The sequence below is a fragment of the Hyaena hyaena genome, unplaced genomic scaffold (assembly GCF_003009895.1).
Source record: "Hyaena hyaena isolate Hyena2069 unplaced genomic scaffold, ASM300989v1 scaffold_19, whole genome shotgun sequence".
In the NCBI taxonomy this organism is placed as follows: Eukaryota; Metazoa; Chordata; class Mammalia; order Carnivora; family Hyaenidae; genus Hyaena; species Hyaena hyaena.
Genome location: NW_024080651.1, coordinates 3832470 through 3851563, shown reverse-complemented (window position 1 = coordinate 3851563; position 19094 = coordinate 3832470). Strand labels below are relative to the sequence as shown.

At 48.0% G+C, this 19094-nt stretch overlaps 1 protein-coding gene across 4 annotated transcripts in view; it reads left to right on the top strand.

The window, feature by feature from the left end:
• Nucleotides 1-19094, top strand: part of AP1B1 (adaptor related protein complex 1 subunit beta 1) — a 55992-nt gene that overhangs the window by 13910 nt on the left and 22988 nt on the right. For all 4 annotated transcript variants that reach the window (XM_039225564.1, XM_039225584.1, XM_039225571.1 and 1 more), the window contains exons 2-7: nt 6440-6502; nt 9611-9716; nt 12797-12932; nt 13716-13961; nt 15733-15923; nt 16723-16944. In XM_039225564.1, the coding sequence (XP_039081495.1) occupies nt 6466-6502; nt 9611-9716; nt 12797-12932; nt 13716-13961; nt 15733-15923; nt 16723-16944 (938 nt within the window). In that variant the 5' untranslated portion in view covers nt 6440-6465. The remainder of the gene's footprint in view (nt 1-6439; nt 6503-9610; nt 9717-12796; nt 12933-13715; nt 13962-15732; nt 15924-16722; nt 16945-19094) is intronic.

The following is a 19094-nucleotide window of genomic DNA, read 5'->3' as shown; positions in this document are numbered from 1 at the left end:
GCTGTCCAGTTCTCCCAACACCATCTGTTAAAAAGGCTGTCTTTTTTCCATTGGATATTCTTTCCTACTTTGTCAAAGATTAGTTGGCTGTATACTTTTGGGTCCACTTCTGAGTTCTCAGTTCTGTTCCATTGGTCTATGTGTCTGTTTTTGTGCCAATACCATACGGTCTTGATGATGACAGCTTTGTAGTATAGGTTAAAGTCTGGGATGGTGATACCTCCCGTTTTGGTTTTATTTTTCAGTATTACTTTGGCTATTCGGGGTCTTTTGTGGTTCCATACAAATTTTAGGATAGTTTTGAACTCCTAGATTTCTTGATTTAATGTCATACTCAGAAAGGCTTTATTTCCTCTAGAGAATACAGTTTTCTATTTTTCTTCATCAGCATTGGGTTTTATTTTGTTATTTAAAAAAAATCAATATTTGTATGACTTATATCAAGTGAAATGCTCAGTTCTTAAGTGTATAGTCTGACCAGTATCTGCATCAATAGAGAGATCAATTCTATCATCCCTAGAGTTATTCTTTTTAATGTTTTATTTATTTTTGAGAGGGAGTACGTGAGTGGGAGAGAGGCAGAGAAAGATGGGGACAGAGGATCCGAAGCAGGCTGTGCTCTGACAGCAGCGAGCCCCATGTGAGGCTTGAACTCATGAACCCATGAACCATGAGATCATGACACGAGCCAAAGTTGGACACTCAACCAGCTGAGCCACCCAGGCACCCCATCCCTAGAGTTCTCTTGTGCCTCGTTCAAGACAGTCCTTAGCTAGAAGCATCCACTGATCTGACTTCTACCACCATAAGATAGTTTTGCTCTTCTTCTTATTCTAGAATTTCATGTAATGGAAGCCCACGATATTTACAGTGTTCATACTTGTCAGTGTGCTTTCATTCCCACATTGCCCCCTGTCAGAAGAAGTAAGTGAATTCAGAACAGCAAGTGCTGCCGTCCCCATTTGGAACAGAGGAATTGGATCATAGAGATGAAGTAAACTAATATCAGTTCAGTATTCTTTCCTTTAAAATTGTTATCCTTGGGGCACCTGGCTGGCTCAGTGGGTAGAGCACATGACTCTTCATCTCAGGGTCACATTGGGCATGAAGCCTACTTAAAAAAGAATAATGATTAAAATAAAATAATTATTATTAGCAATTTTGAGACCTTAGAGAAAAATTATAATAAATTCAATATTCTTAATGTATTTTTTATAGATTTAAATGCATTTTATTAGCTTAAAACACAAAAAGATTCTTTATCTCTTGTTCATAAAACTACAGTGGGATATGTGAAGACTCACAAATTTAAAAAGAAGACTTTTTTCCTTAAACCTAACTCTAACTCCAGTGGCTAAAATTCAAACTCTTAAGCTGGGAATGTTTTTATGAGTTTCCATTTTCTTCCTAGGACCTCATTTCCCCACTCTTAGATTGCATTACATCTTTGTCCTGGCCAGTGTGTCAGTGTTTCTCATCTTTTTTTAAAAATATTTTTTTGGGGCGGGGGGGAGAGAGGGGGACGGAGGATGTGAGGCTGGCTCTGAGCCAGATGTGGAGCTCGAACTCATGAACTGCGAGATCAGGACCTGAGCAGAAGTCAACCAGCTGGGCCACCCAGGTGCCCCTTACCAAGGACTTCTTTATAATTCTTTTAGAAAACGTAAAACTACTCCATTTCAGGCTTTATTACACATTTCTTTGCTTTAAGCCTGGTGGCAGGGGAAAACGAGTGTAGGTAGGATTTTTTTTTAAGTAAGATTAATAGGGACTCGTCCTGGAATTAATGGATCAAAGTCATTACCTTGCAAGTGTGGGAAGGTAGATTTAAGGTGAGCACAGCATCAGTGGCTCTTCAAAGACAGAACCAGTCTTTCCAGGTGTGCCCCTCTTTAATTTGACTTTCCCTTCCCTTGAAGGCATTCCTTAGCCTGTAAGTGCTGAAAGTGAGGGGTATCCCAGCCCAGAATGCTGTCTCCTTAGCAAAAGTGACTCATCACACTGACCAGAGCAGTTTCCAAACCAAAAATTGCCTCCAATTATTGCTTTTTTATTTTTTTATTTTTTTTAAACAATTTTTAATTTTTTTTTATTTCTAAGAGAGAGAGACAGCGTGAGCAGGGGAGGGTCAGAGAGAGAGGGAGACACAGACTCTGAAACAGGCTCCAGGCTCTGAGCTGGCAGTCAGCACAGAGCCCGACGCGGGGCTCGAACCCACGAACCGCGAGATCATGACCTAAGCGAAAGTCGGACGCTTAACCGACTAAGCCACCCAGGCGCCCCCAATTATTGCTTTTTAAAGTGCATCCTGCCACTTCCAAAGGTGGAATCCAAACCCTATGCTTTTTCTTACCTGTTCTCAGTTGTGGCTCATGTACACAATCAGAGCCATCAAGCAGGGTCTTAGCCCTTTTGGCCTGCATTAGGGACACAGCATACGGTGATAGCTGAGCGGAGCCAGGGAAAGCACCAGCCTTTCCTGGGGCATCTACAAGTATGGTCCTTTAGACCACAACTGCAGGGTTTTTTCCATTCCGTCAGAGAGAATGAAAAAATCTCTTGCACTGACATTTAAGAGGCAACTGCAGAGAAAGGACAGAGGAGATAACCACCCTTAGCAGATCAACAAGATGCAGTTGATCTTCCACAGTAAAACGAGGTCTCTAAAATCTGTGCTCTGGGTGGCTTTGCAAAAGCGTTTTCACTTTTCCCTACCTCCCCTCCCTCCTTCACTTTATTTTCCTATCTGTATGTGAAACAACTTCAGAGGGATATGGTTTCTGCATCATCACTCCCCTTGGGCCCTCTGCAGAGGGATATGCTAAATAGACACTGCAGAGAAAAGCAGCAGCCAACACCCGGGCTGGGTAGCAATTTAAGTTGTGAGTAGTTGCTTAGCACCTGTAAAAGGAAGGGTGTCATCAAAGCTCAGCATAATAGGGGTGACAGCAGCTGTAGGGGTTTAATTAGCTGACCCTGCGTCTCTGTTGCTCTTTTTAATCCCCCCAAAAGAGAAGATTCTTACCCTTTCTTCCACCTGAGCAGTTGCATATGACAGGTCTGTCCCCAGGAGGTTGTGTTCTGGGAATTTGGGGGGCCCCAGATGTGCCTGCAGATGAGGGGAAAACCCCTAACAGCCTCCTCTGTTGAAGAGAGAATTTCTGGGCACCACAGACATTAGACATCTAAGGTATTTTTTGCTTTGTGTTCATTTTGAGTTCCTTCTGGATTTAACAATGTAGGGGTTCATATGTTACCGTGATTCTTTCGGTCTACAATTTTTAGCCCCTTTTTCTTTAATTGATCCCTCTTCTTAAGCTAAACTAGGAGAAATGGGGTACTTCTGCTTTGGATACAACTGCTGGTTGTGCTCACGCTTGTGACTCCTGACCATACAGCCCTTTGCTGTGTTGCAGACATCCCACGGTCTTGTTACCTGCTCATTCTCAACATTCCAGAAAGAACCTATCAGTTGGTGAGATTAAATGGCTTTATGTGTGCTCAAAAGAAAATTATTTTCAGTATAAGTAAACTGCTATAGGAAACAAATGCTAAATAGTTACATAACCGAGCAGTCAGAGAGCAAGCAGAGGCTCCTGGGATGTTCCTTGGCAACTTTTCATTTCTTTTAACAACTATCAACTCAGACCCAACACTGGCCGGGCGCAGAACCCCGGGCTGGGCGTGAGGAGGGAGTATGGATGGACCTATGGACCAGACTGACATGGTGGATCCGTCCACAGCCCTGACTTCTCTGGCCACGACCTGCAAGTTAGAGGCCCCACTGCCGGACTGCCGTCATCAGACACAGCGGTCTCTTCTGCTTTCTCCTGCACCTCCTACAGAAAAGTGCCATCATCCCTTTTTATCCCAAAAGGAAAGAAGAATTGTCATTTTTCTCTTTTTACTGTTTTGTTAGCAAAACCTTTATTCCTTTATTCTAATGGGATCCACAAAGGATGTAAGGCGGCCCCGAGACAGCACATACTTGTTTCCCATTGATTAGTGAGACAAAATGTATGGGTGTCTCAGTTGGGGAACAGTCTCATTGCCATCCTGCCATGAATACAAGCTTAGTCTAGAGAATTCATTTGGGCTGAAGAGGAGCTCTGTCAGCTTTGTTTCCAGAGACTTTTGAAATGATCCTTGATCTCACATCCATCCCACCAGTAACCTCCATCTTGCCCCCACATAGTAATGCATTGAAAGAAGACGTTAGGGGCACCTGGGTGGCTCAGTCGGTTAAGCATCTAACTTCAGCTCAGGTCATGATCTCATGGTTCGTGGGTTCGAGCCCCGCATCAGGCTCTGTGCTGACCGCTAACTCAAAGCCTGGAGCCTGCTTCTGATTCTGTGTCTCCCTCTCTCTCTCTGACCCTTCCCTGCTCATACTGCCCCTCCCCCCCTCTCTTTTTCTCTCAGAAATAAATAAAACATCAAAAAATAAAAAAGAAGATATTAATGGATTCTGTGGGGGTTTTTTTAAGTTTATTTTTATTTCTGAGAGAGAAAGAGCATGAATGGGGGAGGGGAGAGGGAGAGAGAGAGAGAGAGAGAGAGAGAGAGAATCCCAGGCAGGCTCCACAGTGTTACTGCAGAGCTTGACATAGGACTTGATCCCACAAACCATGAGATCATGACCTGAGCCAAAATCAAGAGTCAGACACTTAACTGACTGAGCCAGCCAGGTGCCCTTATGTTTTTATTTTTAATTAATTTATTAAATGTTTTTTGATTTTAAGTTTTTATTTAAATTCTAGTTAGTTAACATTTAGTGTGATATTGGTTTCAGGAGTAGGATTTAGTAATTCATCACTCACGTATAACACCCAGTGCTCATCACAAGTGTCCTTGATGGGTTCTCTTTTTGAGTCTGTTCCGTGGAGGCAACAAAAGGGACAATGTGAGTTTTTTCCATTCAAATTCCCATTTTTGGAGTTGTGGTTTTTTTGTACCATGTGAGATTATAGGTAGGACTGAATAGTTGTACTTGAAAGTCTTAACGGTGTTTGGACTGAGTCCTTAACACACTGTCAGGGCTCTGTCCTCCCTTTCAGATAGGGGAAACAGAATTCCTTCATTGATAGAATACAGCTGTTGAGCTCGGGCAGCCCGGAGATGGTCTCCCAGTTTAGCCATTTACAAGCCGTGTTTGGGCAAGTTACTTAACAACCATGAGCCTCAGTTTTCTCATCTGTAAAATAGGGTTAAAACCAGTTATCTTATTGGTAGGATTAAATGAGATAATGTGTATAAAAGCCCTGACTGTAATAGAGGCTCTGTAAATGAAAGCTTCTTAAATGTTAGAACTACCTCAAGAGCCTCTGCCATGTATGCAGCTTACTTGGCCCCTGCATAACGTCTTTAATCTTCCTTCTGTTCATGAAGGAGAACTATTGAAGGTACACAGTAGATATTCAGTAAATGTTGAGTGAACAAGGATGCCTTATTACTTGTTTTGTCCTGTTGCCTTAGAATAACTCTTCACACTGTGACCAAAGTCACATTGGGACATTGGGAGATGTCCTGAGAGATGCTTTGAGGAAACTGGCTGGTTAGATTTCAGAAATGCTAGAGTCTACCGTATATAGATAGATTCTAGCCCTCTAGAGGTGAACAGTGGATACCACTGTTAAGAAGCTCGGAAAAGTTGGGGAGAGAAGAAAGCTTCCCATCTTTTCAAATTTGGCATCTTCCAAGCTTGTTTGATTATATAGCGTCACGATAGTACCTCCATGAGGCTGTGATGAGGCTTTAATGGGTTAATTTGTGTGAAGCACTTAGAACAGTGCTGGGTGGGGTGAGCACCAGAAGGGGTGGCTGTAACTAAGTGCTTTTTAATCTGTGGACTCTTCAGAGTACTTAGCCATTCCCTTATTGATGGGTATTTAAGTGAATTTCCAACAGTGTATTGTTACAGACAGTGCTACAGTAAAGCCCTTAAATCTGTGTGCAGTATTGCCCTGGGAGAGAGTCCTAGAAGTAGAACTCTCCTGGGGGCTCCTGGGGGGCTCAGTTGGTTGAGCGTCTGACTTCGGCTCAGGTCATGATCTCACACTTTATGAGTTTGAGCCCCACTCTGGTCTCTGCTGACAGCTCAGAGCCTTGGATTCTGCTTTGGATTCTGTCTCTCCCTCTCTCTCTGCTCCTCCCCTGCTCATGCTCGGTCTCTCAAAAAATAAAAAAACATTTAAAAAAAAAAAAAAAAAAGGAACTGTTGGGTCAAAGGATATGCATATTTAGAAATTTGATAGTTCCCTCAGAGTGACCTTCGAAAATCTGATCAGCCATTATCTAACAGCTCCTTTTCCCAGCAGAGAGATAAGAAGCTATCTTCCCATACCACATGTGTGCTGGATCCCTCCCTCCTCCTCCTATGCTCTGTAAATGAAAATGGAATGGACACAATGGAAAGTCACCTCTCTCTTTTGTCTTGCAGAGTCTGGCCACAGATAAGGGACCAAAATGACTGACTCAAAATATTTCACCACGACCAAGAAAGGTACTGTTTGTTTCATTGTGGGGTCTCGTCCCACCCTTTCTGTGCCCCACCCTTCTGCCTTCCTTCTGCTAGGGTAGGGCTTGCGGTAGGGGATGGAGGCCTAGAAGAGACTGGTGGGGGCTCAGAGCATCTTTAACCTTGTGGATCCAGAAAATTGAAGTGTTGATGGTATAAGAAATTGACCACTTCTTCTAGATCTCAGGAAGGGAAGAGCATCAGCTGCAAAGTATAGGAGAAAAGAAGCCTTATTTTGGTCTGACATTGTTAAATAAGAGGTTTTTTTCCTAGAGGAAAGAAAGCACACAATCCTCAGTTACTCACAGTGGTGTGTGTGTGTGTGTGTGTGTGTGTGTGTGTCTGGTCTTTACCCATGGGCACGTGTTTTACGTGAAGTCAGATTTATATCCTGTTTTTCATTTCACATTATCTTAAACATTTCCCCATAGTTCTAACGACTCAATGTTAGTCTGCTGAGTTGCTGCACTGAAATGTGCTAAGCTAGTCTTGTAGGGTATGGTGCTTGTTTCTGCTCTCTGGAAAACAGGTGGTTGTAGTGGCTGACGAATGTGCTTTAACCCTGTAAGCTTCTTTCTCACTGGCCCTTCCTTCCTCCCCCTTCCTTCCTTCCATGTGAGATTGACACAGGCCTGCTGACCAGGTGAAATGAGTGTGTTGTCTTGGCAGCTGAGCCAGGACCTGAAGTCTGCCTCTTATCAAGCACTTTCAGTTATTGATTGGCCAGTTTTTACTAAGCCCATTCCCTGTGCAATGGAGGAGGCCGATTGGAGTCTCTGACCTGGCTTTGCTTACAGTTAAGCAGAGAAGACAGTCTATTAAAAATAATATGGTAATGGGGCACCTGGGTGTCTCAGTCAGTTAAGGGTCTGACTTTGGCTCAGGTCATGATCTCATGGTTCGTGGGTTCAAGCCCCGCATTGGGCTCTGGGCCGACAGCTCAGAGCCTGGAGCCTGCTTCAGATTCTCTGCCCCTCCCCGTCCTCATGCTGTGTCTCTTAAAAATAAATAAACCTTAAAAATTTTAAGAAAAAAATAGTATAGTAATCACGCTAAAGGGTAGATGCTATGACAAGGGCAGTGCCTGGGGCTGTGGGAGGACCTCAGCTAGCTTGATAAGAGGGGGGAGGGGAGGGGCGCTCTTGCTCGGCCCAAGGAAAGCACGTGGACACAAGTTACCAAAGAGTGTGATGGAAGGTTGGAGAGGTGTGCAGGGCTGAAGGGGGGTGAACCTATTGCTAAGTGTATTGGGGCATTGGTGGTGGGGGTTTTGTGAGTTTTCTTTTGAGGCGAATGTCTGTAGAGGGATGCCTGGGTCCCAATCAGACATCAGTAATGGTTTTAGGCAAGAGGAGGTCCAAGGCAGATTCTAATAAAGGTTTGAAGAGGGCAAAGATTGGGACGAGGCAGGAAGACCAGTTTTACTAAAGCTCCCATGAGAGATGATAGTGCCTGAGCCACTGGGGGTGGGGGTAGCCTTGTGGGTAGAGAGAACTGGGTGCCTTGTATGTGACTGAGGCAGTAGGCTTGGTGACCGATTGGATTTGGGGCCCGTTAGAGGAAAGAGATTTCAGAAACAGAAGATCCCAGGTTCATCTCACCAGCCTTCTTAGAACTGAGGTGACCCAGGCCTAGATCCATCAATTGACGGCCAGTTGTAGAGAATCTGACCAAACTTTAAGCAAAGCAGGGGCAGCCCTACAGCAGGACCCAGGGTCAAAGTCCTCGAGGTCTCTTGAATCCTGCAGCAGGAAGATGTGGCCCCTCAGTGCCTTGGAGGAGAAGGGCATGTGTTCCTTCAGCCCTACGGAGTCAAATGTGAACTGCAAGGTCTGCAGATTCCTCCTGGTTCTGTTGAGCAATATCCTCAGTGTGGCCTTGTCCTGGGCTGGGCTGTGGGACTGTTCTTCATTAACTTTGTTTGCTGTCTGTCGTCTTAAGTTCTTTCCTGAACACCCCATTGCTCAGCCATGATAAAAACCTACAAGTTTTCTTTTTCTCACTGTAAATCCATCTAGATTTCTGCTTTATTCCCACCCAGCACTCCCCTTCTACAAAAGAAGGATCTAAGCCAAAGGTCACGTGGCAAATTAATACTAAGAGCAGTCTCCTTTAGTGCAGGCTGCTGAGTGCTGGCACTGAGATGAGCATTTTACATCTGAGTGTTAAATGAGGGAATTCACTGCTCCAGTCAAAGTAGAGAGAGTACAGACCCTTGTCCTTGGTTGGTCCGAGCACGTGGGCTTTGGAGCAGACAGACCCAGTTTTGAATCTAGTTGGCCCTACCTGCTACTAGCTGTGTATTCTTGGGCAAGTTACTGAACCTCTCACAGCCTCCAGGTGTTCATCTGCAAAGTGGGAAATGCTGAGTTGTTATGAGGATGAAATGTGAGGTGGGGAGAAGTCAGTGTGGCACCGGGCTTCAAGAGAGGCTCAGGAAATCCTGGCGGCTACTGTTTTGAGGGCGGGAGGCCTGTCTGATTCCAAAGTCTGCCCTTGTAACCCGTCAGTGGGGTTATCTGGGCCCTGAACAGCCCTATTTCCTCATTTGTTTTTTCCAGATCATCAAGTTCTTAAGAACAGTGTATTACGTGCTCGAGCCCTTGTGAGGCAGCTGAATTCCTATTTTCAGAGCTGAGCAACCACACATGGCTCAGGAAGTGAAACCCTGAGTGTGCTGTTTTAACTCGAGGTTCAGGAAAACAGGAAAAGCCAAGTGTGGGAATGGAGCAGATCCCACCCTCTCCCTTCCAATTTTCAGTCCCCAGATTCCATCACACGCTGCCGTGGGGACTTCGGGTGAGGGTGGCTGAGGAGCACTTTCCTCTGAATGTGTTTAACCGTCTGGCTGAGCAGGATCTGCCCCCACACTTTGTCTCAGAAACTTTATAGCTTCCACAGCTGCCTCTGTCCAGCCCAGCATGACCTCGAAGCTTCCCTCTTGATGATTCCTCTCCAAAAAGTTATCCTTCTCTGCTACCTGTGTCACTGAGGCCAAAGACCTAAACAATCTCATTGTCTTGGGATTTGGGGACTGGGAATGGTCCCCCAGTTGGGTGGGGTTGCATCACTCATGCATCCCTCCTTTTTTAGGGGAGATCTTCGAGCTGAAGGCAGAGCTCAACAGTGACAAGAAGGAGAAGAAGAAGGAGGCGGTAAAGAAAGTGATTGCGTCCATGACCGTGGGCAAAGATGTCAGGTGTGCAGACACAGGCCGGGCAGCAGCTGGAGGGGGGCTTCATAGTGTGGGTCTAGTTCAAATCTCTCCTTGAGGGGATCTCTAGGGACCCGTATCTCCCCTTGTTACAGCTCCCTTCCTGAACCTCCTTTCCAAACAGAAGGGCTTTGTTTACAGAGGGGTCCCGTGTGCAGATGCTGCCGGGGTCAGGCGGCAGTGGGATAAGTGAAATCGGCAAGGTCAAAAAGGCAGCAGGCGGTGAAGTGGCTGTGGCGTGAACCCTGTCAGAGACTCCAGAGGATTGCTTCTGGCTGGGGCAAGTGGAACCCAGTTTGGGCACATCTACTGGTTTTCTAAAAGAACAGGAAATCTGGATTTTTTCATCTTAAATCTCACTGTTTTCCATCGCCAGATGATGTTAAACAAACACACGCTGCAGATAAGCGCTGTCCCAGTAACACGCACCTGCACATGGGATTTGTCGACTTTGTCGGCAGTTTGCAGCCTCTCCTTTGCATGTGATGGCCAGAGCAGATCATATGTAGAATTGCTGCCTCTGCTTTACTCCTGCATTGCCCTTGCGTAGAATGCCCCTTTCCTCGTTTCCATTTACCAGCTCATTTTTCTAACTCTTTTTTTTTAATGTTTTTTTTTTTTTTTAATTTATTTCTAGGAGAGAGAGAGAGAGAGAGACAGCGTGAGCAGGGGAGGGTCAGAGAAAGAGGGAGTGACAGACTCTGAAACAGGCTCCAGGCTCTGAGCTGGCAGTCAGCACAGAGCCCGACACGGGGCTCGAACCCACGAACCGCGAGATCATGACCTAAGCGAAAGTCGGACACTTAACTGACTAAGCCACCCAGGCGCCCCACATTTTTCTAACTCTTAAAAACCTATTCAAGGTCTCCCTGCTGCCTTCCGTCGTCACCCCAGCCCGCCGCCCTGAATGTGCAGCACTTGCTCTGTGTTCTGTCACTAATTCTGGTCCTTTTCTTACACGTACTTGTGTTTCCCTGCCCACCACGTCATAAAGTCCCCGAGGACAGGGACTGGATTTTGTGGCAACTTCATGCAGAGTACTTGAGAGTATGCAGGACACCTTCAGATGTTTTCCTAGCTATTCCTTACAATTCCCATATTGTAGGTAATGATGTGTTCATGGCCAGGGAAACCACATAAAGAAGGAGTATGGTGACTGCGCGGCAGTCACGTGGTTAATGACAGACCTAGGACTCATGCCCAGCCTTTCTGAAATCCAAATCAAGGGCGATTCCACCCATACCCTCTCCTCTGTGCCTCAAGGCCTGGAGCAGCTCATCCAAGTCGCATGTCTTGGTCACATTGCTCAGTACTTCTCCATGGATTGCCCTATCCCTTGGCCACCTCAGCAAGGGACCCCCCTGACAGGGCCACAGAAGAAACAGTTCTGCAGAGAGACCTGCTGCAGACAGAGTGGCAAAGGGATCAGGCATCTGCTGGAAAACTAGGCCTCCTTCCAAGTCAGAGCCTTTCAGGACAAAGCCGCTCTCCTTTAACTAGAACACCTCCTCACAGAGGAAGCATCTTGTTCTTCCGTCTCAAATGAACTTGTGCTCATGTGGCGTGCTCATCAGCTGCCCCTCCTCTCCACCCCCTCTTGCTTCCTGGTTCTTCATCTTTCAAGGTGATGCCTCAGTTTCAGCACCAACTGGCCATTGCCTAGGGGTCTCAGGAAGACTTGAGAGGGGAGGCGATGATTCCAGAGACAGAAAATAGGCCTCTAACTAAGCATATTTCACATCTCTGGGGCGCCTGCATGGCTCAATCGGTGAAGTGTCTGATTCTTGACGTCGGCTCAGGTTATAATCTCATGGTTCTATTCACGAATTGGAGCCCGCATCTGCTGATAGCACAGAGCCTGGTTGGAATTCTGTCTCCCTCTTTCTCTCTGCCCCTCTTCTGCTTGCTCTCTATCTCTCTTTCAAAATAAATAAACTTAAAAAAAAAAAAAAACAAAACCCAACTTCTTTTTGGGGGCACCTGGGCTGCTCAGTTAGTTGAGCGTCCGACTTTGGCTCAGGTCATTATCTCGCAGTTCATGAGTTTGAGCCCCACATCAGGTTCTGTGCTGACATCTCAGAGCCTGGAGCTTGCTTCAGATTCTTTGTCTCTCTCTCTCTCTCTCTCTGTGCCTCTCTCTCTCTCTCAAATAAAAAAGCGTTAAAAATTTTTTAAAACTTTTTAAAAAAGCATATTTCCTATCTGAAAGGGCCTATGACTCTGGACTGTGGTGTACCATGTTGGGAGGGGCTCCCCCCAGATTAATAGCAGTCACGAGCACAGGCTTTAGAGCCAGGCCTGGCTCCTCAGGCAAGTTGACACTTATGAACCTCATGTTGTCTTCTGTAAAATGAGGATAATAGCCTGGCTTCTTGGGACTATTAAGTGAGACCATGTATATAAAGCCCTTATCGCCAAGCCTGGTATGTAGCATGTGCTCCACACATGCTGGCCTAGTTTTTAGTGGGTACCTGAGCTGGCCATTGTGGTCAAAGTAGCATGGCCCATCCCTGCTTCCTTACAACCTTCTGGACCTAACACCCTAATATAAGGGGCCATGCTCAGTATCAGGGAAGGAAAACAGTTGTTTTCAGGTATTCGGCATGTCTCGGATGTCAAGGACCAGACACCTAAAGTATGTTGTCTTTCATTATCATAAAGGCCCTGTGTAATGGGGTTTTGTTTCACCTTTCCTTCAGGTGAGGAAACTGAGACTTGGTGGGAAGATGAAGGAGTTTTCCCAACTTCATACAGCCAGCGCTAGACAGACCTGGGGTTGAGCCAGGTCTTAGGGGCTACAGAGCTCGTATGTGAATGAACCCTGTGACAAGAACAGAGGACTTTGCTTTTCAGATCAACTTTTGGGTTCTGTTTCTACCAATTAGTGTTCTTGGTAACAGAGCAGAGCTAATGTCCTCCCTTTTACTAGGAAGTCCTGTTATCTTTTTACTTCCCTCCTATCCGCTGTCTCTGTGTCCCACATCCCCCCTCCATTCCCCATTAGCTGTTTGAAGAATCTTCCTTTCTTCAGCCTTATCCACACTCACACCATTTTGACTTTCCAGTGCCCTCTTCCCCGACGTGGTGAACTGCATGCAGACGGACAACCTGGAGCTGAAGAAGCTGGTGTACCTGTATTTGATGAACTATGCCAAGAGTCAGCCCGACATGGCCATCATGGCCGTCAACACCTTTGTGAAGGTGAGTGGGAGCTTGGTGGAAGAAAGAACAAAAGGGCCTGGGTGCTCAATGCTCCATCTCCCTTCCGTCTCTTGGGATAGGACACTATGGCCCTGAGCAAAAACACTCAGGCTCCTTTCTAGTCCGTCTGACTCCTAGCCTGAGGGCTGCCTAGTCCTCCAGCAGAGGGCTCCCACTCTCTCAGAAAATCAGTTGCTACAGACCCTGCTAACTCATTCCGCATGAGGTGGCCTAAGGCCTATTGATCCCCATGTCCCCCTGGGATGCACCATTGCCCTACATCCTTTGCCAGGGCAGGATTCAGAAAGCATCTAAGAGCTTCTGTGTTCCCCTTCTAGACTTTGTCCTTTTCTGTGTTTTCCATCCTCCAGATTAAGGAGCAAATGAGAACTTGAAGTGTCAGTGCTGTGTACCCTTAGAAACTTCCTAGCTCCCTTCGCCCTGTCAGTGCTCAGATTCGGGCACACGAGGGGTTCTGTGGGTTATGGTGCTGGATGGATGTGGGTTTGAATCACAGCTCTGCTCTGTGACTGGGCAAGCTCCCTGTCTTCCTGGGAGCCTCAGCTGCTCCACCTGTAAAATGGGAACAGTATTGTGTGTCTGCTGTGAAAATCAGAGGCAACCTCGCACAAAGCCCCAGCACAGTATCTGGCAAATGCTGGCTGTCCCTACATGGCACTTATTGCCGGCACTGGTGGCCACAGTTGGTGGGAGACCCCATGGCAACACCCGATGTTGCTCAGTCTGCCCCTGCTCCCCTGGCCAATGGCTGATTCTCCTCAGGACTGTGAAGATCCCAATCCCTTAATCCGGGCCCTGGCCGTGCGGACCATGGGCTGCATCCGCGTTGACAAGATCACAGAGTACCTGTGTGAACCACTCCGGAAGTGCCTGAAGGATGAAGACCCTTACGTGCGCAAAACGGCAGCCGTGTGCGTAGCCAAGCTCCACGACATCAACGCCCAGCTGGTAGAGGACCAGGGCTTCCTGGACACCCTTAAGGACCTCATCTCTGACTCTAACCCCATGGTAAGCCGTTGCCACCCACCATGCCAGTTCCTTTACTCACTGGGTTGCTTGGGAACACCTCGGCGTGACCCTCCACCAGGCACTCTGGCTCCTGGAAGTCCGAGCCTTGCTGGAAAGGCTAATTGTTCGCCTCCCTACAGTGGTTTGGGAACCATCTTTGGAGTGAGCTAGACCTGAATTGCCTTCTCTGCGCCCATTCTAACCTGAGCTATGCGACCTTGGGCAGGCTGCCTGACTTTCCAGAGCCCTCTTTTTTTCATCAGTAAGATGGATCTAATTCTCCGTGGCTGGCAGAAGTGCTGTGAGGCGTAACCTGTGAAGGTAATGTGCCTGGCATGGCCTGGCACACAGTGGGCATGCAACGAAGACTAGTGCCCTTCTTCCCTTTCCTGTCACTCACTGTCACTGTCACTGTCTTACTGACACCATCAGTGAGCTCTGAATGTGAGGTACTTTTCCCTTTCCCCACATCTTTGCAGGGTGCAGAGGGTCACTCTTGAAGTAGCATAGCCTGGAGGACAGGGCACCAGGGTGTGGCTGGGAAGGAGCTCCTCTCCTCACACACAGGATGGGAGCGGTTCAGAGCGGCAGGCCCTGTTTAAAGTGAAATGCACAAAGGTGCCTGGCTGGCTCAGTGGGAGGAGTGTGCGACTTTTTTTTTAATGTTTACTTTTTTTTAACGTTTATTTATTTTTCAGAGAGAGACAGAGCCTGAGGGGGCAGGGGCAGAGAGAAAGGGAGACAGAATTTGAAGCAGGCTCCAGGCTCTGAGCTGTCAGCACAGAGCCTGACGTGGGTTTTGAACTCAGAGACTATGAGGTCATAACCTGAGCCATACGCCTAACCAACTGAGCCACCTAGGCAGGCACCCCTAATGTTTATTTTTGAGAGAAGGAGAGACGGAGTGTGAGCAGGGGAAGGGCAGAGAGAAGGAGACATAGAATCTGAAGCAGACTCCTGGCTCAGTGCTCACAGCTCTGAGCACAGAGCCCGACGCAGGGCTCCATTTCATGGACCATGAGATCATGACCTGAGACAAAGCCAGACGTTTAACCAACTGAGCCACCTAGGCACCCCAGGGAGTGTGTGACTCTTGATCTCAGGGTTGTGAGTTTGAGTCCTATGTTGGGTGTAGAGATTACTTAAATAAAACTTAAAAAAAAGTGAAATGCATAAACCCCTCAGCCTAGCCATCCCACTGTGTCCTGCAGAAACACTGATCACACACGGGTGCAGAGTGGCCAGCACAGCACCGTTTGTTACAGGGAAAAGTTCAAAACCCTGCAGAACACACATAGAAACAGCTCTTCTGGTGAAAATGGGTTGAGAGCCCAGTGCTTCACCTGGCAACCCCCCTGGACTCCAGCCCCCATCTGTTACCAGCAGCCCTGGGGGGCTCTGCAGAATCTTTTAGCTCCAAGAAGCACCCTTGACAGCCCCTGAGTGAGTGCTGTAGCTGGTAGACCAGAGCTGTGTGTTAGGTAGCTAGGAATGCTTTCTGTTGCCGGGCATTTGGAGCCGATCTTTCCTTTGTTTCTTTTGTTTTGCCTCTTTTCTTTTTTTCGCTGGTTATGGGCACTTAGGTTTGTTCTGCTTTACAGGGGAGTCAGTAGGGTGAATGCTCAGAGAGGGTTTCGCTGCTGCAGACTTTGCCCATCGGGTCCTGTCCCTTTCAGGATATTCAGCCTCTGACCGGCCAGCATGATTACCCCCAATGCCCCGTGGCCCGAGCAGCGCCCCCAGCCTCTGCCCCTTCCACCCTCTCAACCAGGTGGTGGCAAATGCAGTGGCTGCCCTGTCAGAGATCGCCGAGTCTCACCCGAGCAGCAACCTGCTTGACCTGAACCCGCAGTCCATTAATAAGCTACTGACAGCCCTGAATGAGTGCACCGAGTGGGGCCAGATCTTCATCCTGGACTGCCTGGCCAACTATACGCCCAAAGATGACCGAGAGGCCCAGAGGTGAGCAGGCTGCCCCTTGCTTGCCAGTCCAGTGGGACCTGGTCCTTGCACGGCTCCAACCATGAGCTGGGCCTCAGACCTCTACTGGGCCCTCCACCAGGGCTCTGCCCCACAGACCATCTTCAGACACATCTCAGGGGAGGCCAGAGCCAGGCAGTCAGCTCCCTGCTCAGCATGGTACAGACAGAACAGAAGCCAGCGCCTGATCTGGTTGCTGACAGAGACCCTGGTCACCTTGGGCTGAGTAAAGGAGGTGGATAGTACCAGAGTCATCATTCATTGGATTCTTTCTGGGTGGCTGGGTCTCTGCTGAGTGCTTCCAATACATTAGATGTTCCTTAACGCACCTCTCTGGAAGCTGCCCCGTCATTGTCTACATTTTACAGGTAAGGAAACACTGGCTTAGAAGGTGGAAGAAGTCATGCAAGTCACCCGCCTGGGTCTCCCCTGACCTTTGGTCTTAACCATCATGATACCTTGCCCCTTTTGAATGCCCTTGCAGCGAGGGAAGGAAGGGATTTGACAGTTACCCAGTATTTATTAATTACCATGCACCTTGCTTGGTGCTTTATGTGATTTATCTCATGTTAGCCCTCAGCAACCCTGTGAAGTTGGTACCCTCACCTCTGTTTTCTAGATGAAGAAACTGAGACTCTTGAGTGGTTTTAACCTCTCAGTTAGCAAGCAGCAGAAGCAGGATCTTGATCCTATTACAGAAAACATACTCCCTCAATAACTAAAAACAGGGTGTTTCCCTTGTCTGTCTCTCCTGTTTGTCCCCCCTTGGAATGGACCCCAGCATCTGCGAGCGCGTCACCCCCAGGCTCTCCCACGCCAATTCTGCTGTGGTGCTGTCTGCTGTGAAGGTGCTGATGAAGTTCATGGAGATGTTGTCCAAGGACCTGGACTACTATGGCACGCTGCTCAAGAAGCTGGCCCCGCCCCTGGTCACGCTGCTGTCGGCCGAGCCTGAGCTGCAGTACGTGGCCCTGCGCAACATCAACCTCATCGTACAGAAAAGGTACCCGGGCTGCTGCACACGTGCTGTGTGCACTCGGGGTCAGGGGGCATCTCCTGCTGGGGTCAGGACACGAAAGGGATGCTGCCCTGTCACCATGCAGGAAGTCTCAGTAGCTTAACCCAGAGTCTTAGCCACAGGCAGCTTTGTTCCCCAAGGGATATTTAGAAATGCCTGGAGACATTTTTGGTTGTCACACTTTGGGAGGTGCTACTGGCACCTAGTGGTTGGAGGCCAAGGATGCTGCTCAGCGTTGTACAGTGCACAGGACAGCCTCCACCTGCAGAGAACTCTCCATCTGTGAATGCCAGTAGTGCTGAACATGAGAAACCCTGACTTCGCCTAATCAGAATAGCAGCTCAGGTAAAGAGCAGCGTGGTGCTTCTTATCCACAGACCAGAGATAGCTCCATAGTCCACAGAACCCTCCTGAAACAGGGTGTAAGATTCTGTGTGTGTGTGTGTGTGTGTGTGTGTGTGTGTGTGTCCCTAGGGACAGAGTCTATGAGTCTATGGCTTTAGCCAAATTCTCTGAGATTGGAGGACTTCAAAGTGGTGAGGTGCTACAGACTTTGCATCGGCCTTGGGGCTGAGGAGGGGAATGTGAAAGTCACTCAGACCATTTCTGTTCGCCCTATGGGAACGATCACAGCTGTAACCCCTGCTTCTAAGGGAAGGTACCTGATAGCCAGGGTTGGTGGCACTGGAAAATAGCTAGCAGTGTGAGTCTGAGAGGCCCAGAACAGGAGGGTTCCCTGGAACAATCCAGAGACCAGACTGAGGCTGGTCAAATGGCTCTCTCAGCAACTAACTCGTGAGCATCCATGCATTCTGGCGGCCCCCTTGCTGGGAGGGGGGTTACGTGGAGGACAAGGGCCTCTTGTAAACATTCTTTCTTGGAAAATAGCACAGTTCTCTGTCCTTGAAGCATCATTCTGGTTCTTAGGACACTCTTGGGGACCTAGAGATGGCAACGGAATCGTGACCGTTGTGAAGGTTTGGGAGGCAAATTTGGGAAAACTTTTTGAGTGCCTACACAGAGCCATGAGATTGGTGATTCATTCATAGTTGTGGTGTGGGATTTACTGAGGTGCAGCGACCTATACGTCCCGATAAGCAGGAAGGGCTCCCTGTGCTATATTTAACGTGGCAAATCTCTTAAGAAGTTGACTGCGTTGCCTGGACACCACCTGGCCCAGTCCCAACATGACTGGGCAGCTTTTGCCAAGTCCTGATTGCAGAAATCAGCCTTCCTGTCCCCTAGCTTGGGATCCTGTGTCCCCCACCAGGCAAGACAAAGGCTCCTTGCTTTTCCAGGACCTCCCTGTGGCTTGTACAGCAGCACTGAGTACTACCTGGGTAGGGTCCCTCCTTCCTGTCTGCTGTGTCTTCTCCCCTCCTGCTTTTTCCTTCCTTTCTTCTGTTCTGGAAAGGGCATAGGAGTTGGGGGTGGTGACTCTCACTCTCACCCTGACTATACTAGGTGTGTGACCTGGTGTAAGCCCCTGCACCTTTCAGGTTTCCTCATCTAAGAAAAACGAGGTGGGTGGCACCCATTGAGGAAGGGGCAGTGACACTGGTGACAGCTCCTGCATAGCAAGTACCTTCTTGGAGGCTGGTGTCGATCATGCTAGATGCTTCCTGTCTACCTCTCACCCTGTAGGTATCTATCGGGGTCCCCGGGACCAACCCCATATTCCAAGATTCACTACAAGGACTCGTGGGAGTCAGCATATAGTTGTTCTCACGGCTCAGAAATAGTGTGGACATTGGAAGGACATACAGGTGGAATCTGGAGGAATCCGTGTACAGGGAGGAGGTCATGCAGAGCACACTCTTCCCCCAATAACAAAAAATGCAGCAACTTGTGTGTAATTTTTCTGCCCAGGGATGCCTATTGGAGACTCAGCGCCCTAGGTTTTTATTGGGGGCTGGTCACAGAGGCACCTAGCAAAATTTCAGACCCCCAGAAGGAAAGAGGATATTCAGCATAAATCATATTATTTATACAAACAGTGTAAGCACAATTAGCCACCTTTATCATTTAGGGAACAATGAGAACACTCCCGAAAACTGAGTTCCCAATGCCAGGCCTTCTTAGGACTGCAGACTGAGGCCTGCAATAGTAACGCTTCCTATATACTGTCATTTTGA